At 40.8% G+C, this 27182-nt stretch overlaps 1 protein-coding gene across 2 annotated transcripts in view; it reads left to right on the forward strand.

Moving 5' to 3' along the window:
* Window positions 1-27182, forward strand: part of ntn1a (netrin 1a) — a 62222-nt gene that overhangs the window by 12804 nt on the left and 22236 nt on the right. For both annotated transcript variants that reach the window (XM_034203518.1, XM_034203519.1), the window contains exon 3: window positions 22759-22947. In XM_034203518.1, the coding sequence (XP_034059409.1) occupies window positions 22759-22947 (189 nt within the window). The remainder of the gene's footprint in view (window positions 1-22758; window positions 22948-27182) is intronic.

The raw sequence follows: 27182 nt of genomic DNA on the forward strand, positions 1-27182 counted from the left end.
TATGTGTCTGTGTGTGGCAGCCAACAATTCCCAGTCGTCATGGAGGCCTTGAAGTCACAGTTGGTTGTGTGTGTGTGGGCCTGTGATTGTCTACACACCCACCAGTGATACAGGCAGCTAGAAGTCATAAGTCAGCCTTTTATCTTAATTGTAAGAATGGAAGCCTGTTGGCTAAATGAGGCTGCAATTCCAGAGAGCATGTTGACACTGTTGCACAAAGAGAGCTCAGTCAGCAGAGGTCAGCACAAGTAGACAGATTTGCATAAACTTGAGGAAAGTGTTGTTGATGTGTATAATATCTGATAAAGTGAACATATTCACAGCTTAAAGTCTGGAATCAGATCTCGCAGTATAGGATATTGGTAGTTGTTGGGTCTTAGATTGATGATTTCTCAATAGCAGCTTTTTAAAGTTGCTCCACATGCACATTATTCATGTTGGCTTAACCTTGCTGCAACATGGTGGTGTTGCAGATTCATGCAAAGAAATCAGGATAAGATTCACATTGGCAGTTTTTAAAAGATGATATTGTTATGTTTATTATGCCTTAAATTATTCTACAGCCAGAGATAGAGGGAATGGAGGGATCAGATTCGAGGGCTGCTGCGATAAGGACACAACCTTAGTTAATGGGTCCCGTATCAGGTAAGCTACCGGGGGCGTTATTTTTTATTTATTTTAGGCTAATAATTGATCCCACAGGGGGAACTCTACTCGGACCCTGTGTTTATGTCACACAGATCCCTTGCTCTAAGTAGCTGACATTTTCTTGAGAGAAAAAAACACCAAAGGCTGGCGTATATTTGTTTGGTCGTGTGAAGTGGAATGCAGACTTCTGGGAGGGTACTTAGGGTAAGTTTGTGGGGTCATCTCAATTTGCCAGGGGGTGATCCTAGGTTAATCCATCACTCATTAGCTCTCACAGATAAGACCCATAGCGGGGTGAGAGGCTGTGAATCCACACTTTCTCTTTCTTTGCCTCTCTTCCTCTCAAACACAAAAACACAGATGCTCTCCTCTTTTCTACAAAAAAGAAATGGAGAAATTCTGATGGAGTAAAGCCATGCTCTCTTCTCGTTTTCCCAACACACCCCCCCCCCCTCCCTATTAACCCCTTTCCCCCTGCTGGCTCTGCTCCCCGCGGGATAATACAGCCAATTAATTAGGCTCGGTGTCCGGCTGAGAGAAGCTCGGAAAGCGCGGGCCTCAGCTGATTTACCTCCCTTGTAGCCGGCCCATTATAGAGAGAGAGGATAGAGAAAGAGAGAGTAGAGAGTGATGGAGGGTGAGCAAGAGAAGGGGAGAGATAAAGACGGAGAGGGGCACTTGACTCAGCGTGCTACCAGTAAGTGCTCTTTAAATAGCTCCCACTGCTGCTGCTGGGTGTTGCTGTTGCAGGATGAGGGCTGCCTCTGTACTGCTAATATGTGTTGCAGGGGCTCCTCAGCAGCTGTTGCCCCCCCCCCCCTGCCCCCTCCTGCCTCTAGCAGAATAAGTCATCAAGTTCCCACGTGAGACCCCTCTCTGCTTCTAATAACAAAAGGCCTATATCACTGGAGGATGACAAAGCAAACAAACGGACATAATTAGGGGGGTCGATAAGGAAATGATAAGGAAATGGAGTCATTAATGGTAATATTTGTGTTATGAGATGATAGTTTGTGGCAAAAATTCATTTCCAAATGGGGCCCCTCTGTGTTGTCTTTGAAGCTAAGACCTGGACCTGTATGACACGGGGAGAGAAACTTGGCCTGGGCCTCGCTCCCTCCGTCTATCTGCTGCTCTCTAACCTCCAGAGACACTCGCAGATATTGAAATGATTATGTAGCAGCAGGTCTCTGTAGATATCCAGATGTTGATCTGATGATAAACCTGGGGAATGCATTTCACCTTCTTTTTGTTCCCCCTTCGAGCTTGTTTTGGTTGTATTTTTCTTCTTTTATTTTCTCTCGTGCAGCCAGGACAGGTCGTTGGCTGCAGATCAAAGTTGAGGTGGAGCGGGAGGGAGAAGATTCTTCTGTCTTCCAGAGTCATGAAGGAAGACAGAAAGAGTGGAGTGAAGAAAGAAGTAGATAGATAGCTGCTCTTTCCCTCTACATCATCTGTCCAGTTGTTGTGGTAGTATTAACGGTAGCTGATGCACATCTTGTTCCTGTCAGTAATTTGTAACAATTTAATCTTTAAAATCAATAGTTAACTCTTATTCGTAATGGTCCTTATCCTCTACCAAATGTTTGTGAACCCGCAGAATTTGCAGCTATATTCCAAATAGGTTTTTGCAGTTGTCTGCGGCTGTGGCTCAGTGGAAGAGTGCTGGACTTCGAATCAGGGTGTAGCAAGTTCGAGTCCTACTGCAGTCAGCATGTCGTTGTGTCCCTGGGCAAGATACATCACCCCAAATTGCTCCTGTGGGGATTGTCCAGTACTGAATGTATGCAAGTCGCTTTGGATAAAAGCGTCTAACAAATGACATGTCTAAAATATCTAAAATATCATTTCTACCTGAATTATGTTCCTAGCAATATTTGTTGTTCTTGTATGAGAGTGATGATGTATGTATACCGCAAGACATACATACTAGAGATGGGTTGGTTCAAATCACTTATCTTTCCCTAACTATAACCAAGTGCTGTGAGTGCTATTTCACTGCCCTGCGAAAACATACATATACTTACACTTTTATCCAAAGCGACTTACATACTCAATACTGTGGACAATCACCACAGGAGCAATTTGGGGTGAAGTGTCTTGCCCAGGGACACAACGACATGCTGACTGCAGTGAGGTTTGAAACTGTGACCACCTGATCCAAACACCAACATGCAACCCACTGCACCACACTAACCACTAAGTAGTTAGTCTTATTCCTGTCATTCCTTGCACTTTATTCCTAGAAGTGCCAGTAATAAACTAAAGTGCCTCACAAGTGTTTAAATAACTCTACTAAACCATCCTAATAAGGGGTTTAAATGTTAATACTGAATGAAACGTTGACATACCCGTTCTAATAGGCTAGGTAGGAAATTTGCACATCAACTTTTTAAGTATTTTAATTCTGGAAACAAAAATTAGGGATTCCTATCTCAGTTACATACAGTAGTTTGAATTTTGTTTCACTTCTTGCTATTACAAACTTTGAGAATAGCTGATAACTGATTTGTCAGACACATATTTAAAAGAAAATGAAGATCACTTCAGCAGCTAGTCTTTAAAGTCTGTGGCCTTTGTCCTGCGGCCTTTGTCCTGCGGCCTTTGTCCTGCCTCCAGTGACAGCCACCGTTTCATTATCCAGGAACATCGAGCAGCACCGTTTCCACTTTTAGAAAGAAAGACAGTATTGGGTGTCTGTGAGGGCTTTCCACAGCAGTGGGCGGGAAATTAAATGAACTCTGAGCCCCAATAACAAACAAGGTCAGTGAAAAAATAAAGACAGACGCGATCACAAACAAAGATAGAGAGAAAAAAGAAACAGAAGAGTGGGATTTAAGGAAAAGAAAAACAGCGGTTAGTGTTTGGGTTGCTGCCTCGGCCGCTGACCTCATCGGAAATGACACCTCTCTTGCTTTCGAATTTTAGATGCAGCAGTGTAGGTTACAGCACAATTGCCAAGTTGTGAATGCGTTGACAAGAGGGTGTTCGCACAGATGGGAAATATATTTTGATAAAAGTGCTTTTAGAAACATGTATCAATTAGATTTGATCATTCTTAACACGATAATCAAGTGGATCATATCAAATGTGGTGGAAGGACCCTCTTTTGGGGTCAAACTTAAATCAGCTGCAAGATGCTAAAATGAAAAGACCTGCATTCGGAGGTTAAACTATTTTCTTAAGTCATTTTCATTAGATTAAGTTTAAGTGGCCTATTTGATAATTATAGTCAATTTTCTTGGTCGACCGAGCAGCGCAATCATCCGCTGAGAGTAAACCTCTTGCCAGAGCAAATATTAAGGAATATCTACAGAATCAATAACACATTGGGGCAATATTATTCTTGACATAAATTACATGACCACTTACATTTCAGCTGGGGAGCTCACAATAGTCTGATGGAAACCTGTAAGACACAAGATACAGGAAATAGTCCTAGCTTTTTTTGCTCCTTGCCGTATCATAATACCTCCGCCACGAATGTTTTTTTTCCAGTTAAATGTCTTTTTTGTCTATCTACAGTAATTACGGTAACAACTAAAAGCCAGATTTTCAAGAGACTTGGTTGAAGTGTGTATGAGTTAAAAAGAACCTTCCTCACTAGATCTTAAAAGTCTTCTATCAAGTATCTGTAGTGTACCACCATGATAGGCTGGATGGCATTATTCTAGCTCTACAAAATATGGTTGGTGTAGCCTTTTAAAACAAAAAAATGAACTTTTGGCCCAGCCTAGTCTGAATAAATCCTCATTTGAAACGAGACATGAGACAAATAGAGAGTCGTTCCAACTCCTGCCTTTAATCTTCTATGTAAGAGGGGGCATCCATAAATCCTCCTCATTTCCCTCTCTTTCTATTCAGGAACTGCCACTCTCTTCCTGTTTGCATTTCTTTCCACCACATCTACTCTTTTTTTGTTCTTTCTTTCCAAGTTTAAACTTGTGCTTGCTATTATCTTGGAAATAACGACCATTGTCTTTTGTCACGTTATTATGCAAAAATGGTGCTTTCATTGCAAAATGCTGAGTTATTCTCCGCGTCTGTTAGCCGTGTGCTTGCTCTGGCAAAGACCAGTCCTTCCCTTGCTAATTGCCTTCTACCGATGACTAAATTACAATGAGGTTTTGGATTTCTGGATCAGAGGGGTCTCTTTTCCTCCTTCTCCACTTCCCCAACTGTATCCTTCCTGCCTGAGTCATAAGTGTCACATTTGGTTTCAGAAGATATGAAGTGCAAGGATTTTTGTTAGAAAACAGTTTCCCCAACTTTGAAGGGCTACTGTTCCAACATTGCAATTAGAGCAGAAGCTGTATGTAAATGTGTGTGTATATGCAGTGTGTGTGTTTACCAGTGTGCATGCTTGCTTGTGTGCATGAGGGTCTAATTCCAACCCAGTCTCATGGCATTTTGTGTTCACCAACACGATTTTTAATCTATTTTCCTCTTTTTTTCGTGTTGCACAGCACAATTTTAAAAGCAATGTATTTCTACTGGTAATGTGTTTCGTGCTTGCAGCACGTCTTTTTCTCCAGTCGGGTCTTGGAAGACCGGAAGCTGTGTGGTTCATAAAAACATGTTCTTACTCAATATCAAGCCACAATTATTGCTTTTATTTTAAATCGTATAATTTCTGACTTTTGTTGCTGTCTGTGAGGAAAATAAATGGGGCTCAGAGCCTCAGAATACGGAAATCTGTATTTTTAAAATCTTTTTTTCCTTCTAATTTGTTATTCTTTTCAAAATAACACTGTTATTTACTCACCAATAACACACAATTATCCTTGCTTTTATTTATTGGTTTAATTCCATAATCTCGGGCTTTTTTGGCGTCTGTCAGGAACTGAATTTCAAAATAAAAATAACCGGAAACAGACGTAGGCCTATAAGGGACATTTCGAGCATCATTGTGATTGTCAACATTTCTGAGTTTAGGATGGCCGAAGACACTACACTACCCATAATCCCCAGCTATCGTTTAGGACTACAGTCCCCGTGATTAATCTTCAAACTCTGGGATTGGATGTTGGAGTGGCAGTGCGCCAAGGTTACGCCGAGCGTGAAACAGCTGTTTGAAATAGAACGAAACCACGCCAGACTATCCAAAACTGGAATCGAACGCCCCCCCAGAACTACACATGCTAGCTATTGTGTTTCGCAAAATGTTCTATGGGACGTCTCTACTGAACGTTTTCGTTTTTCCCACAATTAGAAGTTGCCAGTATTAAACACATTGGTGTTATCAAATGTAAAACATATAATTAATAAATGGGTGAAAATCGCTTGTGTCCATAATGCGCAGCATTAATACCCACATGACAGCTCATTGTTACTTTGTAATTCTACTCCACTACAATTCAGAGGTTAACCTGGTATTTTACTCCACTGCATTTATTTGAGTTACTTTGCAGATTCTGATTAATTATGTGAAATATAAACAACCCTTAAATCAGACTTTAGTTACAGTAAAATTCAGGTAAGGTGATTGTCAAGTGCCAACAATCAGGAGAGATATTTGATAGTTGGTGCTTCAGAAGACTAAACATGTATCTGCAATTGACATGAATGGAAACGAGTAATAAAGTATATTCATTACTCGTTATTCTCTACTAATGGTTAATTAAAGACTGTATATTATGGCTATTTTGCACATCCCTTTCAAGATTTCAAGACACACAACTACGGTGTAGTTATGCAATGAATGAAAAACTTGGGTCACAGGTTCCTCAACAGTGCATTACAAACATCTATCAATATGTGTGTACCTCCACCATTAAACTGTCATATTCTGCACATTTCTTATTCTATCTATCTACATAAGAGTATAATTCATATGTATAATATCAGTTAAAATAAGTGCTTCAACATAGTTAACATTGCAGGAAAGCAATTTCATTTCATTTCAAACCTTTATTTATCCAGATAAATCCCATTGAGATCATTGAACTCTTTTACAAGGGAGACCTGCTCAAGTAGGTTCCACATGAAACATAAAAACATTAACAGAACAACAAAAGGACATCTTACATCATCATCACAGGGATTACAATTTACATAACTATCCACATGTACAGGTACCAACAGCTTCCGATTGAGTAGCATCCAACCGAGCTTTAAAAACATTTAGTGGCACCAGATTGCTCAGTTTCCATTTCAGTTGCAGACTATTCCAAGACAGTGGCGCTGCACATCTAAAAGCTGTCTTCCCTAAGACAGTCCTAGCAGTTGGCACATTTAATAAATAAATATTAACTATTAAATAATTAGACGTTAAGTACTTTGTCAGGCTTAATATTTATCTGTAGATAGATACCCCCAAAGTTTTTTTCTTATTTAAAAGAAGACCTTAATCTGTTATTTAATGTTTAAATAAAGGTTAATTCGTCTTTCTGTTTTGCACCTCCTCCTATTAATATCGTTGTACATCCTGCACTAAACTGTTTTATTGTAGAGATCACTTATAGTATCTTCTTGATTTTTTATATTCTATATTTCTATCACAGACCTTCTACTTTCCCCCTATGAAAGTATGTACTCTTAATATTTTTTTAATCAAATATAACACATAAAAACAATAATTCAATAACGTGCTTTAACCACTAGGCGGTGCACACAAGGTACACAGCCATAATAACTTTGTATTATTAGTGTAGGACACTTATGTATGTACAACATCTGAAGATGTGTAGTTTTATTCATGCTTTCACATAATTTTACAGCATATTGCTATACTATTTCAGACTCAGTATTTACATTCTTATATTCAAAGAAAATCAGTAATATCTTTAAAAACTACAAGTCCTTTTATATCAGCTGTGCACCGTTATGGTGTAAATATAACCTATCTGTGAATTAGATCAAATGTAAAAGTCAGCCGAATTAGTGTTGATACTGCAAGGAGACGTATTGTGTGAAGAGAAATTGAAGATGTTGTTTAATTGTTAATATATTTATGATCCACGTCAAGTATTCAGTTTCGGCGGCATTTTCTCAGTTTTTCCAAAGGTCTTCTCATCAGGGCTCTATAAATAAAGAACTACGGCAGATCTGTAATATGTAATGCAGCCGAACCGTGTATTACAATGCCGTTATGTGATGACTTTCAAAGAGAAAAGCAAGAGCACTCGGAATTAAGTATTATTTTATTCTTTTTAAATGTTTTCCGGATTTCATATAATATAAACACCAAATCCCAGCATGCATTGCGGCTAAAATATCCAATCAGCGAGCTTAAACCATAGCTGAGGATCTTGGGTAATCGCTCGAAATGCCTACGTCTGTTTCCGGTTATTTTTATTTTGACATTCAGTTCCTGACGGACGCCAAAAAAGCCCGAGATTATGGAATTAAACCAATAAATAAAAGCAAGGATAATTGTGTGTTATTGGTGAGTAAATAACAGTGTGTTATTTTGAAAAGAATAACAAATTAGAAGGAAAAAAAGATTTAAAAAATACAGATTTCAGTATCCTGAGGCTCTGAGCCCCATTTATTTTCCTCACAGACAGCAACAAAAGTCAGAAATTATACGATTTAAAATAAAAGCAATAATTGTGGCTTGATATTGAGTAAGAACCTTTATATATACAGTCTATGGTAAGAACATGTTTTTATGAACCACACAGCTTCCGGTCTTCCAAGACCCGACCGGAGAAAAAGACGTGTTGCAGGCACGAAACACATACCAGTAGAAATACATTGCTTTTAAAATCGTGCTGTGCGACACGAAAAAAAGGGGAAATCGTGTTGGTGAACACGAATCAATAGATTACAAATCTTGTTGGTGAACACGAAATGCCATGAGACTGGGTTGCTAATTCGTAGTGAGCAGTAGGCTCTGTGCCACAGTAGAGGAGCGCAGTGAATGTGGTTCTGGAGCCAGTACAGTAAAAACATCTCACAAGCCATCAGTGTCAGAAACAATCTGCATGGACCAAATCAGCTGCCACATCTCTAATGCTTCCCGCTGCGGCTTCTGTGGGATGCCAACACACTCTTGTTTATACCTCATAAACCCCATCAAACCAGACACATCTTCTTTTTAAAGGAAGCTCGCTATCTAATGAAATGTGTGCTAAAGAAAATGCAGACTAAAGTCAAAGAAATTCTGAAAAATATAACCTAGAAATTATAAGCTAATTTAATAGTTTAAATGCTTTAACTTGACAAAACATTTAAATGCAGACTGTATGTATTTATTGCAATTACTTAACTATTGTTTGCTATTATCCTAATTTAACTTTTACAATCATAGAAGATATGGGAATTGTTTTAGATTTTTGTAAATAATTATAGTTTTATTATTAAAACAATTAGATTTGTTTCCGCTTAATTGACTTAAAATGCTATTTTATTCTAATTCAAATGGATAAAAAGGGAAAAGAGATATTTTAGGTGAATTATCCTGGTCGATCGGGTCTTAAAGATCAACTCACTGAGCAGATGGATGAAAAAGGACTGTGTGGATGTTTTTGATTTACATTTAGAGCATCATATTCCCGAGGGTTATAACTCGTGATAGTGAGCATGAAACACTGCAAAGACTTCTTTATAAAGAGCAAAGACAACAGAAGTCATACGAGTGATGCATATGCATGCGAACACTGACCATATTTGGTCCTTTTGATCCTCTCCTTCTCTTTCAAATGTGCTGCACTATTTGGCCTCTTTGCTCCCCAGCACTTACTATAATGCACTCACTTTTCCCACAGTTTCACAAAGAAATATATATTAAATGTGTGAGTGTACAGTTCCAATGAGTTGGAGAGGTCATAATAGAAAATAAATGGCTGATTATTGCTCATAAATCATATTCTGCAGCATTGAACTGCAGAGTTGGTGTCGCCACTCAGTGGTGTCAATCACAGACTAAAGCTGAGAGTTGTTACTCAGGCTTGTCCTGGCCAAGTAAAATGTACAGGTCATTTTTGTATTATATTTTGTAGTGTCCTGGGCCCTGGCACAAGCTTTTCTGCCATAAATCTGTTTCTATGAAGCTCATCTCTCCACATGCAGCTTCACGCTGCCTCTTCCAAGAATACTGCCTGAGCTGTGACAAATCGCCTGCTGCTGACTTCACACTGCATTTGTGAACAAAGCATCTAAACTAAGCAGACTTTAAAGCATAGAACATGGGTAGATGAAAACAGCGGCAAATTATTTCCCCCCTGCCCTCACACACGGTGCTCTCACATTGAGGGGTTTATAAAAAAAAGGTTAAGGTTTAAGAGTGTGCCATTTTAAAAATGGATGATGGGAGGGGAAAATAAAAAGAGGAAAGTAAATGTGTCACAGGAATGAAGGAACTGGGCTGTGGGGTTTCAGATATATGGTTTTCAGCGGCTTCCTGCTCATTCCCTCTGGAAAAGATTACACACACACACACACACACACACACACACACACACACACACACACACACACACACACACTTCCATCATCATTCCCTCTCATGCTGCTGTCTCTAAGGCCGGACGCAGTAAAGAAGTGCTATGTGTACCAAGGTGATTAGGGACCGCAGGTTCTGATTTGTCTTGGCCGAGACACTTTAAATATCTCTCTGATTGCACGCTTTGACAACCTAGTCTCTGTTTACATTATCGTTTTATAGAGCTGGATAATCATGCACTGCGCCTATAGTACACAACGTGGTGTGTTTGTCATGTTTCTAATTTGTACTTATCAAGGATTTGTTATACTATGCACAGCACAGTTTGTCTTCCACTTTGTGGATTCAAGTCGTCCTCTGTTTCATTTTCTATTTGGTCAGTGGGCCGTTTCTGATTTCAACCTGCTTTGAAATCCTGAAATACTTTTCAGTTGGGAAATAGTCCTTTTTAAGTGATGCACAAGTGTTTTTAAAACCTCCACTGCATACTGACAGTGTTTCCTCAGTGAACTCCGGTACTCACAGTAATCAGACCGGGCTATTAGGATGATTTTCATTGCAATGTGCTCTCGAGCCAAACCAGCCCCCCAACAGTGTTAATAGTAATTGGCAGGTTGTAAAAGAGCTACAAAAGGTCAGGCAGCTAAGTAGTGGAACTTCAATTCATTGTGAGTTTCCCCAGAAGGGTGAAAAAGAGGAAGAGCGGGATGAAGATCTTTTTTATAGTTGAGATTTATTTCTTTTCCGTTCCATCTCGTCACCCCTCCATTCCTCTTTGTCACTATATTAACTCGTGTTGCAGTTAATTATTCTCTCCTTTCCTGTCTTCTCTCTTTGACTGCCCAACTGAAGCCTTTTTTTCATGACTTGTACATTTTATAGAGATATTTGTCTCACCAGTCTACCACTCACTAATGACATCTGCAGCAGGGAAGCCCCGGGTTTACCCGGGGGAAAAGGAAGACAGGAGGCGGAGGAGGGTCACAGCCCATTTCGGAGGAGTGGTAACTTAGTAATGGGGACTTGACAAAGGAATGTAGGGGGTGTGTGTGAAGGTCAAAGGTTTCCCACCTGCTTAGCATGGCCACAGTACTGGGGTTGCTAATGAGCCTATAATAAAATGGTGTCGATGAGCTTAATTTAAGCATTTACTGCCCAGTGAGGTGAAGCCACAGCGTTTGTCTGATCAGGAACATCCTGATGTATTTTTTCACACCATAGAAAACTTTTTCGACCAATAATAACATTTAAACTTAAAGAATGATTGTAAGTATATTTGGAATTGTGTGGTATTTATGTTTGGAGGTTAACACACTTGGAGAATCATTTTAACACAAAAGTAAGGTTGACAAAATAATCTTTCAGTCTACTCAGTAGCTGTTTGAAAGATTTCAAAGCTTTAACCTGATCTCCTTCACCAGTTCTCATTCATGCATTTTCTGTGCGGTTTTCAATATGGGCTTGAATTAATAGAATTAACAGCATATCTTAATTTTTAACATTAACATGGTTGAGAAGTTCTTAAATTGCTACGAAGTGAACGTTTAAACATTTAAGCACCCCCTTGCCTAGAGGAAGATAATTTGAGTTGATACAAAGCTCTAGGAAGGATAATAAGTTTACATATGAGTGGAAAACATAGAGCTGAAAGTGAGACATTTCCAGAAAACTTCCTGTATCAGTAATTTCCTTCAAATTCTTGACACTTCCGAGAAGAATGAGTCTAGATCAGTTATTACGCTTTATTTGGGAGTGGAAACCATAAATGTTCACGCAGTAGAAAGAAATCCAGCAGAGCATTCCGATCTCATCCCTAATCCAAGACTCATCTGCTTATCCTCAAGGCTGAGTCAGTTCAATATGGGAAAACTTTCCAAAGCAAGGTAGGGAGCGCCTCCTCCCACAGGGCTCTTCTTCACATACTGCTGGTTCGAAAAAACAAAACAAGCAAAAAGGATGAGCCATACTGATGGTTGATAAAGGTATCCAGTGTCTTCACGAATGAGGAAACGCTCTCCGCCTTTTTCCTGCCTGAAGGGCCAAATTAACTCATCTAATCTTCTAATCATCTAATCATCTAATCTTCAAACACTGTTTATTTTCTGAGCTCACGGCCGCCAATCAGTGTTGACCGACTGCAGTGTGCTATAATACAACGGGTTTAAAATCTTTAGCTTACATTGTCGGAGCAGAGTGATTGCCTTAATTGCAGAGGCTGTGGGATTAGTATGAATCACAGTTATGGAGGAGCGTGAGTTAGCCCGGTGTAAGCTTTGTCTCATTGTCTAGCACTGACAGCAGCGGCCCATCCCTGTCAGCCTGGAGGCCAGCAACGCTCAAGACGACCTGCGAGGAGTTATGTGAACCCTAAACACTATGGATCTGCTAGTCCCATAGAAACCAAACTCGCCGAGTAAATAGACTGGAGGTGATGTTTGACATGAGCAGGGAGAGCCCTTGTTTAGGGAAGATTGGGAGATCTGTCTCGCGTGTTTCCGATGCGCGTCCTCTCCGTGTTTGTGGATGTGTGAAGCTAGGCAGAGGAGACAGGCTTAGGTAATGGCTGGATGTAAAACAATAGAGAGCAAATACCTTATTATACTTGGCTTTGACAGCCAGGTTGATGGCGGGGAGCTGGGCTGCGGTTTCAAACCATTGCAAAATTGATTCAGAGCAAATACTCGGAGGAGGAGTCTCTGAACGTTCACACTGTGATTATCAGATCAGACGCTGATGTCAGAGAAAAACATCAGACACTTGTTTCAGTAATCCGCCTTTACTTTGAAAAGGAAACATTGCTCCATCAGTCAAACACAATACATTTAAACACCATTCCCACTGATAGCCCTTCAATATAAACCAACGTTTCCAAGTGAAAGCAGAGCTTTTTGCTCTTCCTGTGGAGGAAACTGTGAATCCAGTTAGTTCCAATCATCATCACGCTCAGAAGAATCTTTTGCTATCGTGCCACTGCATCCGTTCACACACGAGGATCCTGATCAGTGAGGTGATGAATCTTCGCCAACACTGTCAGCTCAAGTTGTTTAGACACTTATGTGTAATAGACATGTACAAGATGCATTCAGTGTCTGGCAAACTATCCTGTTATTTTGTATTATGTTGTCACACAGCGAAGCGTTGTTTGGACTTAAGTTTGTGCGGATGCTGCTCCGAGCATCGCATCACTCCTAAAGCTGTCAGTCCCTCACGCTATTAAGACAGCTGCTCTTAGTGGGTATTGTTCAGCGGGGAGCTATGGGGACCTGACAGGCCTGAGGAATCTTTTTTCACCCTAAAGGGCCTTTCACTGCTATAGCCCTGAATAGGACCTGCCAATGTCATCCTCCACCCATGGCATTTTTATGGCATAGCTGACATACACACAACACCCTCTCGTCAGCCCCTGCGTGGCTTTAGTCGGGATCCCTTTATTCCTGCACTGTATGTCAGCTGGTGTTTTCCCATAGACACCAATTGAAGGAGATCTCTTCCAGGCAGGGCCACTTTATCTTGGAATTACTCACGCAAACACTCACATGGAGAAACACACTCTGAGAGCGATGGGCGCACAAATAAAGACAGATGGGAAGAGAGGATCTCTCTCACGCAGGTGCACACGCTTTCACACACACGCACGCACGCACACACACACACACACACCTTCTCACACACACACTGCTCTACACACACCACTCGGACAAAAGACCCTTGATTACTCAGCAAGTGGATGCATCACTGATCACAGGCCGTCCCTTTTACAAACTGGCCTATTATGCAGTCTCAGCGTGGGGTGGAAGTGTTGCAGGGGCCCGAGGCAGTGTGTTTGAGGAGGGCTAAAGGACTTGGTGTGTGTGTGTGTGTGTGTGTGTGTGTGAGTGCGTGCGTATGCGTGCGTGTGTGTGTGTGTGTGTGTGTGTGTGTGTGTGTGTGTGTGTCTGTGTGTGTGTGTGTGTGTGTGTGTGTGTGTGTGTGTGTGTGTGTGTGTGTGTGTGTGTGTGTGTGTGTGTGTGTGTGCGTATTTGTGTGTGTGTGTGTGTGTGTGTGTGTGTGTGTGTGTGTGTGTGTACATGCACTAAGGCTAAGAAGTGCTCCCATGCTGCGCTGCCTAATGAGAGGGCAGGTCAGCCATTAAATGGGCACTAATGCGGGAAATTGGAGGCCATTAGGCCTTTCTTTGTTGTTGTGCCTCTGTGTGGCTAGTTAGACTCTTGAAAAAGGAAAGGCCTTATTAGCCCCCACATGAAGACAGAGAGTGAATATATGGGCCATTTAGCTCAGCATGGCGCAGGCCGGCCTGCTGCTGGAGGCTGCTGCACAGTGTAAGGCCGTGTGCTCATGAATGTAATGTACAGCTGAAATGGTGTTAATGTGTCTTAAGGCTTCACAATCAAATTACAGATTTGAATTTGTCTGTTAAAGTGTGCAAGCTAGTGGGACATGAGTGATCCTACATTTACTGAGGATAGATAAACAGCTAGCTTCATATAATTGTAAAATGTATTCTATGTAAGTTCCAAATTGTATTCTACTGTCAAATGTCTAAATGTTCCCCAATATAATCAAAAAAATATCAATATTATAAAAAGTATTATCTTTTCAACACCAAAATAAATATGCTGTAACTTTAAAAAGCAATTTACTGTAGACCAGTTATTTTATTCCCACGCCAAGTTGTCATGGAAAGTCAATTAGACATTCACACCGGAAAATAAAATCAGAGATCTTAGTAATTACAATTATCAGTACAGACCATTAAAGCACAAAAACTGTAAACATATATCTTCAACACATAATAAATGCATGCAATTTATTCAGGCTAATTAAAAAATTATTTTGTGCATTCACTTCCTCATGTATGATTCTTCTCATACTTTTCGCATACTTTCTTTAAAGAGCTATACGAAGTTGCGCACTGCTCTGCTGGTGTTTACTTGGCCGTCTACTGTAAATCCATTGCTTAACATTAACCTTCGCTCCACTGCTAATAGCTTCATGAGGGATCCCTGCCTGCACTGAAGCGCGGCAGTTCTCACAGTTCTTTAATTGCGGTGGTCGGTTAATCAGACTTCATTTTATCACCCACTGAGAAAACATGTACCGTAGACTCTGCCTGGGAATTGCATAATCTCACTAAATATGGGAAAACATGGGAGTGTTAAATTATGAAATATAGAAAAGAGAAATAGATAAACAGCATGACTGATACGAAAAAAGGTCAGAAAAGCGCGTAATGGCTCTTTTTTTTAATTGCAGACTGGAATCTGTCCACTGGAAATCAGTCCTCACCACATATTTATTCTGCTTTTGATAACCCTGCAGGACTGATGAATATTCTGTGTGACTTGATCTCATTAGCCAAGTCTCCTCCGGTCGAGGCCTTGGATTTAACAAGCAGCAGGCAGATCTCTTTCCCTTCTCCTGTCCACCTCATCTTTTCTTTTCCCACCTGTTTTCCATTCTCATCACGCTTTATATTTTTCTCACTCTCTCTCTCATCATGGTACAGTGTGTCTGTGAGGCAAACTGCTTATTAAAAACACAGCGGCTCTGAAACATGGCCTTCTTTGGGAGCAGCTGAGATCCAGAGTCAAGGGGCTAGAGGGCTCACAGGGGGCCAAAGTGCTGCGACTAATTGGCTGCAATAAAGGAATTAAATTAGCCTGATATAATCTCTGCAGTGGGCTCCATCTTTCTTTCCCTTTCCTTTTCCCACTCACTCACACCTCTCACTCCATCACCCCGTAGTTTCATGGCATTCCCAGGGTGCTCCACAATATACACACTGACCATTGTTGACCCTAAACTCCCCACACACTTCATACATCCTCCACGACACGGCATAATCACTCTCTCCCAGCTTTCCTCGGTTTGCCCATTTATCTGAAACAGTCTACCACTGATGTGGTGATAACAAAAAAATAAAAATCTTCAGTAATTATTTTCCAAAGCAATGGTGATAATCTGAAAGGGTTAATTTGTTAAAGGTGTTTTCAACCACTTTTAGAGTACATATCTTTCTGTTTAGTGGATTTCAACGCATTTATATTAGATTACATTTGCGTAAAAAAAAAACATTTTGTCACCGTTTGGTCAATGTTTGGTTTCCTAATCATCCTGATTTGATATATATATTATACTGCAAGCTTTATTTGTGTAATTTAATCTTGTTTATACAGTCTATGGTTATCTTCAGATTAAATACACCAAATGTGTAGTGACAACATTTGAGAAAGAGCAGCATATTAAACATTGTTTTTCTGTGTCTGTAATAGGATCATTTTATAGCAATTTAACATATTGTGTCAACAATTTCTGAAAGACAAATGATTTGCTTATTTGAAAGGATTAATTGAGCTGGTAATGGTGAATGACGTTTATATGGAGTAATAATTGCATCTAAAAAGAACGTCAAACCCACAACACTGAGATGAGCGCTCCATCTATCATCTCAATGCCTCAATTAGCTCTATTTTATTTGGAAAGTCCCGCCTTTATTAGTGTCTGGATCAACACACGGCGGATACAAGCCTGTATTGTTCTAAATTATAAGAGGCTAAATAAACAGTTGGCATGAAACAGATTTATAGGCTGATATAAGTGACAGCCTAATATACAGTGATTACCGAGAGAACATAAATATTTCTGTAATTTCACATCACTCTGTGTTATGGTTCAGCAGTTATTACGGAGGCATTTAAAAAAAGTCAAATTCCTGAGTTGTTTTTGTATAAACAGTCATTATCGGCAATAGACGATCATTCCACTGCGGTGAATCACATCGTCTGTATGGTGTGGTCCGACATCACTCTCACGAGACACTACAGTCAGCTGTCACCAACACACTGTTTTTAAATCACTCCTCCCTCAGAAAGTGTCAACACTGTATTAATCCGGCCACAAAATGAGTGTTTGTATTGTCTGCACTCAAGAGGAAATCCCAGACATTAAAGGATAATACCTCTGATTAACTAAGAGGCTTGACAAAAATGTATGTTATACAGTATATATTTTGTATTTAAAGGTGAAAATTCCCCACCTATAACACCTATGTCCGTTCAGTGCTGATTGTTAATGAAGTTGATAAAGCGGTGAATTCCTCTGTGCTTCAAAAAGGAGTTCTCCTGATGCAAAATCTGTTGTTCCTCCAGCATCCAGCGCCGCCATTTGACTTTCAGTGACGTAGTTAGGTGTAGCGAAGAACTTGATTCTGGATAAAAGATTGAAAATTTGCAAAAAATGTACTTTGTTAGCCAAGACAGCAGTTACCTTGTTTCTATGAAAAACAAACAAAACATCCTTACCACCGAACCTCAGTGATTTCCTTGAATTGTCTTCGTGGATTTTGTATTGCGCCTGTGTTTGTCACATGATCATGCACATCAGTTGCTCGCACACTAGATCTCTATAGTGTATCCATGTGGGTTTTTTCGTTACAACACACCTAATGTTTGGCCATTTCAAGCAAGCAACAAACAAACCAACCTAACATTTCCCGCATGTGAATTATGTTTCACTATCAACCCCCCCAGAGAGAGAAAGAGAGCAAGAGCTCAAGGCTAAAGGGCCAGAGTGCAGCTCGTGTGTGTGGTGTGTGTGTGTGTGTGTGTGTGTGTGTGTGTGTGTGTGTGTGTGTGTGTGTGTGTGTGTGTGTGTGTGTGTGTGTGTGTGTGTGGTGTGTGTGTGTGTGTGGTGTGTGTGTGGGTGTGTGTGTGTGTGTGTGTGTGTGTGTGTGTGTGTGTGTGTGTGTGTGTGTGTGTGTGTGTGTGTGTGGTATATTTGAGGGGGGGGGGGGGGTTACAGACTGCCATAATTTAATGTCATGCATCCTACAGGGGTGTATCAAGCTGTTCCAGATATTTTGGGGCACAGTTTTTTCAAAACATTTAAAATAAGTCATAGTGAGTTATACTTCTTTAACCGTTCTCTCTCTCAGATGGCGCTCAATCTTTTTTTCATTTTGTCCTGAGGGGGTTTCAGAAGTTAATCTGATTACTTTTTGGGGCGCCCATAGGATTAAAAGTAAACTGTCCTAGTGTAGACTCTGCTTGGTGTTTGTTTAAAAGCAGAATAGCAGAGCTCCTGCAGCTCCCCTGCTCGCGGGCGCTGGTGTTGGGTTATGGTTCTCCGTCCTGTTTGGGTGATCGGTGGAGGTAACAGCAGCGGGGAGGCTGACATCTCTTGAGAGCTGTGGAGAAAGGGCTGCAAAATATTTGTCAGAGTCTGTGATCTCCCAAGACCTAAAAAAACAGAGCGGAAATGTCTATTTGAGAGGAATGTTGAAGACAGTAGTGTCTGAGTGTGGATACTTGTATCTAAAAAGGTCTGAAATGTTACAATGATACAATGAGCTATCCCTTTTTAATTATTTGTTCTATATTTCGGCATAGTGAACAGCCACAAATCCAGCATGTGGATTTAGAGTAAAAGTGGCAGAGATCAGTTGCCTGAGTGTCTCTTTAGAACAAATTGAGGCTGTGACCGACATCACTCAATTACCCGGCTTATCGTAAGTACGATGAGCTTAACCTCAACTTCCAGCTCTGTTGCTTGACTTTTCTCTCTAATTGGCCGAGGGAAGGCCGCATCTGTGCTGCTACGAGACTGAGGTCAGTTGATAGATGCTGGGAACCACTAGAAACTAATTAGCAAACTTTTTCAAAACACACCAAGATCCTGCTCTGAGGCTCCTAGGATGAGCGGGAAACGGCAACAACCAGATCGGCTTCCTGTCGGATTCTGCAGTTGTAGGTAAAGAAAGCTGCAAAACTCTATTGCAGCTTTTTGTCATTTTAAACAGCGGTGGTGCACATTACAGGAGGTGTTGAAAAGCTGTGGGTAAGCTTAGCTCTATCCAGCTAATTAAATTACTCTTGTTTTAAAGGTATCAGTTCACACTTCCTTTTACTGCTCACCTGGGGGGCGGTTACAGACTCGCTAATCCAGCCTGAAGCAGTTAGCCTGATTGAAAACAGACCAAACATGTGAAGGTTTCCTATTATGTTGATATCATCTTTGTTATCAACAACAATCAGAAATATATCCATAAGATTATGATTTTCTACTGAAATTGTGATAAATATGTCTTACACATAAACATATTTTAGAGGTATTTCCTTTAAATAAACAAGGGTGTCTCATTCTTCTCTTGTTAAAGCATTTTCTTTCTCATATCAACACATAATATGCAATGTTGATTCAAAGTGAACTATAAAAGCAAACCTGCCGTTAAAGTGCACCTGGTGCTGGTGTGTGTTTTGTGCGTGAATGGTAGCATTGGCTTTTGTTTGCTGTGTGTGAGCTGATGCTCCGCTGAAATGAACTAAAGCTCAGCTTTTGTGTTTCCTCTCAAGGCCGGAAACCCTGAATCCTGCGGGTTTTGTCCGCTTCTCTTTCTAGTCTGGAACCAATATAGTCATATGTTCAATCGGATACAAAATATTTCATCTTCTGTCATTTTAGAGGTGGATTAGTTTTAACGAAATACTCTGATCTATTTTATCTCCATTTTAGCCTAGAGGGTACCAGGAATGACCTCACCAGGCTCATGACTGGAAACAAACTATAATCAACATTAGGGTTATCTGATTTAAAATAAAACACTCTATAAACTCTACGTATAATGGAAACAATAAACACATACTGAGAATTGTTTGCAGTATGACAATCACTGAGTGCAGCACTTCAGCTGAATCAGATTTTATTTTGTACTGTATTATGCATTATTAAAAGTAGGGTAGGTAAGAATGGAGAACCCAGCTCGAGTGCGCTAGAATAAAAAAAAAAAAATCTGCCTCTTCCTTCAGACTTCCTTACAGAGCCCCTCCTCCAACACACACAAACGTGAACATGACCAATGAGGGCACGAGATAAGTTTGTGCACAGATGGAAGGCTGACAGGCAGGTAGGCCATCCAGTTATTTTAGCCAGCCCGGCTCAGATGATTGGTCGTGCTTTTTACAGCGCTACGGCTTCCACAGATTACCTTTTTTTATGTATTTATTGTCAAAGCACTTAAGATATTCATTGCTATCGGGATGTTAAGAGCATTCCATGGAATATAACAAAAAGTGTTTCTGAAGTGAACTACCTACCCCACCTTTAAATTGCGCTAAAATAAATAAATAGCAAAGAAAGAGGATAAAGCTGAGATCGTGTCCTGTGTCACCGGAAAATGTGATCATGACTGACAGCATACATTTGTATCCAAACACAAGGTGACTATTTGCCTAGAGGGAATTATGAAAGGAAACGGGTAACTTCACATGAGTGGATAACACTGAAATGTCTGGAGGACAAGCACTTGCTTTACAACGCCTCAGGAAACCCTAAGCCCAGACCAGACGAAGCATATATTGCCTTTTATCAAATGCGATTTAATTTAGAGAAAGCTGCGATGATGCCATTTTTTTCAAATGTCTGTGGAACACTTGAAATTGCTCCTACAATAAAACAAATTCTAAAGATGTTTTCCATGAGTAAGGGGTATTGTGTGAACAAGCTTACATCACACATAGTGTCAGTGAGTTTAAGCACAATCTTAAACTGCTTCTTACTTGAAACCTGATGTACTTATATGATTCTGTTTTCTTCAAGGTTGTGTCTTCCTAGTCGAATGTACTTATTGTAAGTCGCTTTGGATAAAAGCGTCAGCTAAATGCAATGTAATAAAGTAATAATGTAATAATTACTTGTCCCCATTATCTGACATAATACCTCATGAAGCACAATACCATCAAACACAGTGTGGCTTTCTGCCCCACACCTCCACATCCCGCTAGTCTTCTTCAATATCCAACATGCCTCCCAGGAAAACAGCATTTTTCTCACAGGGACAGTGTAGTCCAGCTAGGATCCCCCTGTCTGGGAGGGGTGTGAAACAATCTGTTTAGTGAATAACAGACATGCCTGCAGGTCTGAGAGCAGGCACTGATCCCCCACCAGCTGATCCCTGTTACCTGCAGGCAACCTTTTACCAAGGGTGACCTAATCCACCCTGTGGCTTTTACAGACTGCAGCTCAGTGACACGGATCATTTGAGAGCTCACTCAACCGGGGAACAACTTTATTATTAAGTGATATGGCTCAAATTCATTCCAATTGAATCACAAAATATCTATGAATGAAAGAAAATGTAATCCACTTTTATTCCTCTACCTCTTTTCTACATGTTGGTGCAGAGACACATACAGTTGGGTTGTTGCTATTAGTGGGCTTCAAGGGTTTTCCATTGGAGCCAGAATAATAAAGCTCTACTGTCTGAAAGGCTAGAAATAGGTGTAAACCGATCTTAAGACAACAATGGAAACAACAGATCTATGTCACTTTAAGGACAGCTATACATCCAGTCAAGTGAGTCCACAGCACAGGAGAGTAAATCGGTTTTTTTCCACTCAACATTATATTTTACCAGAAAATATGATGGAAGTATCATCATATTGTGTCTCAGAGGACTCAAAAGTCATGTTTTTTTGCATTGCAGTCATTTCCCTCTGAGGCTTAAGACCATCTGAAGCAGGGAGGGAGAACAAGCAGAGACATTTCACTAATTAAACCCCTGCCGTCCTGCAGGAAACACAGCAAGCCAAGTCACTACTGATAAGGCTCAGCGCTGCTAATGTGTGTGGGGGAACTGTACGTGTATTTAGAAAATATATTGTAATGAGGTCCTTGCAGTGGAGCGAAGGAGTCTCGGGGGTCCGAAACAGACACACACATGCAGAAAAAAACCACAGTAGTGAAAAGGTAGAGGGATGCTGAGGGGAAGTAACAGCTTCTCTAAAATCATGTGCAGTTGATGGAAAGGTGGTTCAGAAAAACAACATAGGGACCCCAGATAACCCCCAAACCCATACGTACACACACATACAGTACAGCCACTAACTGTATCAGAAGTGTTGCTGTAAATTATGCATGAATACGTCTGTGGTGGTGGTGGTGGACCTGTGACAGCCAGCCCTAATGAAGTTGGGCATGTCTGCTTCACTGCGCTGCCAGAGAGTCATGAATAAACATCAGCCGGCTAATTAAACTCAGCGCTGGCAACTGTACTCATCAGTAAACAAGCGGCAGCAAGGGGGTCTCACACATGCTCACAGGGATTTGCAGGGAATGGAGGAATGGTAATACCAGGCCTTCACTTTATGTTCAGTACAGTTTGGACTCTGGAGAGCAGGCGAGGACCTTCAGGAGAAAAAACGAGAGGATGAAAGAGTGATGAGTAGAAGATTTAGACAGGGACAGAAAAAAGACATCTGGAGAGTGATAGAAAAAGGAAGCAGTGTTTGAACTCATTGTCATTATTAACGTTCCATCTATGGTGGCTCTGCATCAAGTCAGATGTGAGTGATGTAAACAAAAATAAAAGATCCTGGAAATTCCCATCCTGTATTAAATTAATGTTTCTGGTTTACGGGCATATGTCTGCACAAATATGGAGACGTTCTGCTTTCCACTGTTTTTGTATGTTATTAAGCTGTATATATTTAGACATTCTTTGGACAAGACATCAACTTGGAATGGGATGGACATTTTTATAGACCAAGCTATTAATTGAAAACAGATTTTTTCGATAATGACCATAATTAGTTACAGCTTTACTCATAAGTGAAACCCATATGACTTAAACAACTTCAAATAGACATCAAAAGTGTATATATGATCGCAATCAATGGACTTAATCCTTATTTCATGCTAATTCAACCTTTTCATTGTTTCCTCCACAGCCTGTAACTGTAACCTTCACGCCCGAAGGTGCCGGTTCAACATGGAGCTGTACAAGCTGTCGGGCAGGAAGAGTGGAGGAGTCTGCCTCAACTGTCGCCACAACACAGCCGGACGCCACTGCCACTACTGCAAGGAGGGCTACTACAGAGACCTGTCCAAACCCATCTCACACAGGAAGGCCTGCAAAGGTACAGCGCTCTTCTTGTGGTTTCTCATCTGGCTGGGGAAAGATTTTAACATACCTGATTTAATAAAGACGTTTTGTTAAATCGCTCTTCAAAGTTGCATCACAAATATTTACCAGGACATTCATACTGTAGCAACACTTAATACTACTAAGATTATTTAGGTCTGATAGGAAACAGTTTAAGATGTATTACAGGAAGTGGGGGGAGCCTGCAGTCTTTCCATTCCTGAGCATGTCTCACCCTCGTCTCCTTCTGTCAGCGGAGATGAGTTGGGGGTCTGTTGGGATTGTGGAGGTCGTGGCGGTATGGAAGGGTTGGGCTGGGTGTTCCCTCATCGACAGTTGAGTTATTTGGCTTCATTTCGGGGAAGGGGAGGTAAGGGGATGACAGGACAAGCAAAACAAACAGAGCTGAGGTGTGAAGTGATCCCCGCTGCAGGTCAAAGTCGAAGGAGAACCCAGGAAAGATCGCTGGAGGAAAGGCTGCAGGACGCAGAGGAAGGGAAAAGGTGGAGGCGGGGAGGTCAAGCCAAACTCAGGTTGAGAGGGGGTGGCAAGAGAGTGAAAGATGGGAATGAGGATGAGGAGAAGAGGAAGAGAGGAGGACAAGCGGGACACACCCCCACGCAGGTGTGCTCGCTACTCAGCGCTGGATGAATCGCCTGCCATCAGCCTTCACCAAAGCTAATAAGGGTCAAAGAAAGAGGAGGAGGAGAAGGAGAAGGAGGAGGAGGAGGAGGAGGAGGAGGAGGAGGAGGAGGAGGAGGAGGAGGGGTGGTTGAAAAGAGAGAGGGTATATGTTCTCACCTCTCCCATTGCTGCAGGGAAAGATAACAGGAGCTGAATCCCTGTGCAAACAAGCCCAGAGACACCTCAGAGTCGCTCTGTATAGATACAGCTCACACACACACACACACACACACACACACACACACACACACACACACACACACACACACACACACACACACACACACACACACACACACACACACACACACACATACCTGTTTGAGGGTTCAGAGCGCTGACTTCCAAAGGGGAAATATTAGCTGCCTGCTGACAGTTTAAGCCCGAGTTTTCTCACATCATTCACCAGGGAGTAAATAAATAAACTGACCTATCAGTCAGTTTGACAGGAGGCATGTCTGAAGAGTATCTGCAAAATAATCTGATGTTCAGAGTCAATGATGTGTAAAGTAACATTTCATTACATCACGATTAATACATTTTATTCCGCTGATAAAATAAAATAGCTTAACCTTTTCCATTTGCAGATAGTGCCATGATGACACGCTTCATGCTTCTGTAACGTACACATTTATCAACCAAGGTTAAAAAACTTCAGACATGTTGCATTACATTCCTGACATCCAGCGACCATATCAAGCACGTTTCATTCTCTGCGTGAACACAAGTTCATAACAAAGCTCTCTGACTAATGCATCCATTTTATTCTCCCCTCCAGCCGCTCATGAGCGATATCCTTAAACTGACATTAACACCTTCCGTGGCTTTGGGCCCATTCTCCTGTCGAGCAGGAATGCAAACACACATTCATCACGAAGGGACGTTGTGTATCATTAACCCCTATCCTCTGCTGTGTCTACCAGGCTGGCTAATTGTGGGGATTTAACCCCCTTTTTTCTGTTGTTTTTACATCCCTTCTCATGTGTCAGAGACTTGATTCTTTCAGCATCCCATAACTCACTTTCATGAGGGTTTGTTTCTCGAAACAGAAAAGTTAGGTGCCTTAAGGTCCTGCTGTGTATTTCACAACAATAAGAATTAAGTTTTGTTAAGTTTGCTTGCACTTGCAGACAAGAGATACCGTTTACAATATAAAGTACGGTGGATAAAAAAGATAGAAAATCGTATTTTGTATTTCCAATTTAGGGTTATCTAAATCAATACACAGCAAATTATTTTTAGCCTGTTCTTATATTCAAGTCTAGTAAATAATTAAATCTTATTTGGATGAGTAATTGATTGTATAACTTATCTTCAGGCCACACGTTTCTCTAATGCCTTCTACATTTTTGAAGATGGAGACCCTCATATAATCCAGCATTTTTCAGATGATTACAGGCTGCTTTTCATTACTTTTTAAATGCTTACACGAGTGAGTTGAATACCCACTGAAATGAGAGATCTTTAAAGTAAGCAGGCATGTGGGTCACCAGAGGAGGACACATCAGTGAATTGTTTTGTTGTAGGGCCAAATAGAGTAAAAACCCCACTACAAAAGTCCTGCCTGCAGTAAGGCAAGGCAAGGCAAGGCAAGGCAAGGCAAGGCAAGGCAAGGCAAGGCAAGGCAAGGCAAGGCAAGGCAAGGCAAGGCAAGGCAAGGCAAGGCAAGGCAAGGCAAGGCAAGGCAAGGCAAGGCAAGGCAAGGCAAGGCAAGGCAAGGCAAGGCAAGGCAAGGCAAGGCAAGGCAAGGCAAGGCAAGGCAAGGCAAGGCAAGGCAAGGCAAGGCAAGGCAAGGCAAGGCAAGGCAAGGCAAGGCAAGGCAAGGCAAGGCAAGGCAAGGCAAGGCAAGGCAAGGCAAGGCAAGGCAAGGCAAGGCAAGGCAAGGCAAGGCAAGGCAAGGCAAGGCAAGGCAAGGCAAGGCAAGGCAAGGCAAGGCAAGGCAAGGCAAGGCAAGGCAAGGCAAGGCAAGGCAAGGCAAGGCAAGGCAAGTTTATTTATATAGCACTTTTTGAAAGACATTAAGAAAATGGCATTTAAAATCAGTCATTAAAAAGAAAAGCTAATAAAAGAAACATTAAAAGAAAAAGTACATGGATAAAAGTTACAGTGCAGTTTAAGATGTGAATAGTTCAATTAAACATTAAAAGAAAAAGTACATGGATAAAAGTTACAGTGCAGTCTAAGATATGAGTAAGAGGAATCAGTTCCCGCTGATGTGGAAAGCTGCTCTCATATAACGATGATGATTAATTTGATGTCAGGAACATTTGCATGAATGAGTCATTAAGTGAAAGTCAAAATAGAAAATCAAAAGCTGTACAATATGCATCTGGTTTGGACCGGTGGCATCTGGAGTAAACTGATCATATATTGTGCATCTGCTGTGGATACGTTTGTGTACTGCTTTTTGATAACTAATGCTACTGATTTGGAGCCTGACAGAAACTCTGCCTCCTTCATCTTCACCTTCCTCTGTGCATGGATTCTGTCTCTGTCCGGGCTGATTTGCTGATCTTTCCTGAGTGTCACCGAGGGAAACCTACTGCTAATGTTATGTGTAGCTACAGCACATGCAACATTTAGTCCTTCCACCATGTCTATTGCAGATTTCTAAACAACATCAGAAGTGTCTATAAACCTCCTTCAATACGACCAATTTAATATCTACGAAATGATAAACAAAATACCTTTAAATCCTTTTTAAATTGGTATACCTACAACAATTTTAATAATTAATCATATATTATTTTTCTAAATTAACATGATCTGCTCTTAGCTTTCTTAAGTGTCAAGATTTGACGTTATTGTCTAAAAAAGTTATTGTTAACAAACAAGACACCTCCTTGGCCTCCAAGAGCCATGCAATGGCCATTTTCACACATTTCTGATTTTTAAAAGGAAATAATAACATTAAATAATTGACAAAATTATTGATAGCTTAATCTGTATTTGAAATAGTCATAAATTACATATTTTACCATCATCAATGACATTCTGAATACTTCAACAACTCACAATGTCACTATAATTAACATTTCATATCCTCATTACATCAGGATCTTTTTATCATTATTTATAAAATTGTCAGTCTACCCAAACAGTTTTGTTCAATTTCATCCATGAAATTTGCCAGAGTGTATGCAGGTCTCAACTCTCCCAGCCCAGAGTAATTTTAAGCAAACACGGTCCAAGTTCTACTGAGGTATTCAATTACATCAAAACAGTCTTACAATAAAGGATCTGTGGTAGTTACCCCAAGCTGACAAATGATACAAAGCATGAACGGTTCCTTTTGCCAATTAAAACACTTGTGTAAACTATATTTGGAAAGTTACGGATGAAAACTCTAAAGATGTGTATCATCGTATAACATGCCCTTTCTCTGTTAATAAACTAAAAGTTACCACACACAGTCTTTCCCCTACGTCAAACACCTAGGTGTGCAGTCAAAAGCCTTGCTCTGCCACATTCTCTCAGGTTTACCACAACATAACTCAAGATAATTCAATGAAACTCAAACCGCAGAACTCATTTCTGCCCGCTCCT

This window comes from Gymnodraco acuticeps, unplaced genomic scaffold, assembly GCF_902827175.1.
Source record: "Gymnodraco acuticeps unplaced genomic scaffold, fGymAcu1.1, whole genome shotgun sequence".
NCBI classification, from domain to species: Eukaryota; Metazoa; Chordata; class Actinopteri; order Perciformes; family Bathydraconidae; genus Gymnodraco; species Gymnodraco acuticeps.